The sequence below is a fragment of the Micropterus dolomieu genome, linkage group LG17 (assembly GCF_021292245.1).
Source record: "Micropterus dolomieu isolate WLL.071019.BEF.003 ecotype Adirondacks linkage group LG17, ASM2129224v1, whole genome shotgun sequence".
NCBI lineage: Eukaryota > Metazoa > Chordata > Actinopteri > Centrarchiformes > Centrarchidae > Micropterus > Micropterus dolomieu.
The window spans coordinates 24,903,889-24,905,963 of record NC_060166.1 but is presented as its reverse complement, the minus strand read 5'-3'; the positions used below and the strand labels follow the sequence as shown (position 1 = coordinate 24,905,963).

The 2,075-nt window shown below is 36.5% G+C and overlaps 1 protein-coding gene across 1 annotated transcript in view; it reads right to left on the bottom strand.

Moving 5' to 3' along the window:
- Positions 1–255: 255 nt before the first annotated feature.
- The window catches only part of cux1b (cut-like homeobox 1b), a 68,406-nt gene continuing 66,586 nt past the window's right edge, over positions 256–2,075 (bottom strand). Inside the window, exons 21-22 of the mRNA XM_046072967.1 lie at positions 1,267–1,331; positions 256–1,167 (exon numbers count right to left, since the gene is read on the bottom strand). Coding sequence (XP_045928923.1) covers positions 1,119–1,167; positions 1,267–1,331 — 114 coding nt within the window. The 3' untranslated portion in view covers positions 256–1,118. The remainder of the gene's footprint in view (positions 1,168–1,266; positions 1,332–2,075) is intronic.

Here is a 2,075-nt window from a genome sequence, read left to right as displayed (position 1 = left end):
TTATTGGACTTCTTTCTTTCTTTTCAGTTTTGGTCTTTTCATGAGATCGGTTGACAATATGATAAATATATCATGAGACTCATTCTTAAACAGGAAATACAATAACCTTGCTGCAAAGTGCAAACCTATTCTTATTAATAGATTCTGTGTGGGGCTTGTGCACATACTGTAAACCCAAAATATACCTATCCATACATTGCTATCCTTATGATTACAAACATCTCAGAATGAAAAATTAAAATAATACAAGAAAAATATACTGCATAGTCTTTATTTGGAATATATCAGAAAAGGAAGAAGCAAGCAGGTAAATATGCACAGTAATTTGTCTTGGAGAATAATATTAGGATCATAGACAGAGTAACTGTAAGTGTATTTACTGCTGCAAACCCTCATTTGTCAGGTGAGGTGCAAATGTCTTCATAGCAAGCGACATGGAAATTTCTGCACCAAGACGCAAGTCATTCAAAACCGTCCTTACCAATAAATCAATCATAATGGTAAAACTCCTTCTTGAGGAACAAAAAGTAAACTTATAAATATAGTATAATAGTATATATTGTTCCACCACCACAACCTCTTAAAATAACCACCTCCACCTTAATAACCCACCTTTAAAGTACACTCTCCAATCAAACTTAAATTATGTTAACCGTATTACGTGTTCTCATATACTAAGATCATCTTCATCGATTAAATTCTCTAATTACTCCAGTTAAGACCCAAAAAAATAAAAACACAACACAACCGGAGTATTGTGGTCCCTTTGGTATGGGAAGATAGTCACACTCTTAACTTCATCTACTATTAATGATTGGCTTTCAGTATTACGTTAATCTATGATAACAAGACAGAACTTATAGTTTTCATAGACTTAGATATGAATTACAACTTATTAAAGACAGTCTATAAATCAAGACAAGAAGAACCTATTTTGTGATCAATCAACACTTTTGATTTACTCCCTAAAACAGCCCCTTAAGGGAGATGTTAGCTACTGCAAGAAGAAGAAGAAAAGTGAAGCTCTGTCTTCAGGAGAATAATTAGGTAAACATTTCTGCAGGACTAGCATGCTGCTGAATGTTGAAGCTCATCTCACTGGGACAAGATGGGGCAGTTTAAAGGTTTTGGTCGTTCTCATGGAAACGGTGGAGGTGGTCAGAGTACCTAGGAGCAACAGAGAAATGATGAAAATCAAAAACTTGCATCCGGTACTTGCTAATATGATCAACTCAGTTCATTCAGCTGCAGGATGCACAGACTCACTTTTTAGCACAGAAAGCGGAGCAGTCTCTGCCGATACTCTCGCTCCAAGCAGTCTTGTAAAGCACCTGGAAAAAAATGAATCACAGTAAATGGTTTAGATCCTTTCACTGAAGCTGATGACACAACTACAGGTGCTGGTCATATAATTAGAATATCATCAAAAAGTTGATTTATTTCAGTAATTCCATTCAAAAAGTGAAACTTGGATATTATATTCATTCATTCAACACAGACTGATATATTTCAAATGTTTATTTCATTTAATTGTGATGATTAAAACTGACCACTAATGAAAATCCGAAATTCAATATCTCCGAAAATTAGAATATTACTTAAGACCAATACAAAAAAAAGGATTTTTATAAATGTTGGCCAACTGAAAAGTATGAACATCCTCCAGACTCTGGGACCTTGATTTCCAAAGGAAATGAAAAATTTACTTTCATCAGAGAACATAACTTTGGACCACTCAGCAGCAGTCCAGTCCTTTTTGTCTTTAGCCCAGGGATCGCTTCTGACGCTGTGTCTTGTTCAAGAGTGGCTTGACAAGGAATGCGACAGCTGAAACCCATGTCTTGCATACGTCTGTCCGTGGTGGTTCTTGAAGCACTGACTCCACTTGCAGTCCACTCTTTGTGAATCTCCCCCACATTTTTTAATGGGTTTTGTTTCACAATCCTCTCCAGGGTGCGGTTATCCCTATTGCTTGTACACTTTTTTCTACCACATCTTTTCCTTCCCTTCGCCTCTCTATTAATGTGCTTGGACACAGAGCTCTGTGAACAGCCAGCCTCTTTAGCAATGACCTT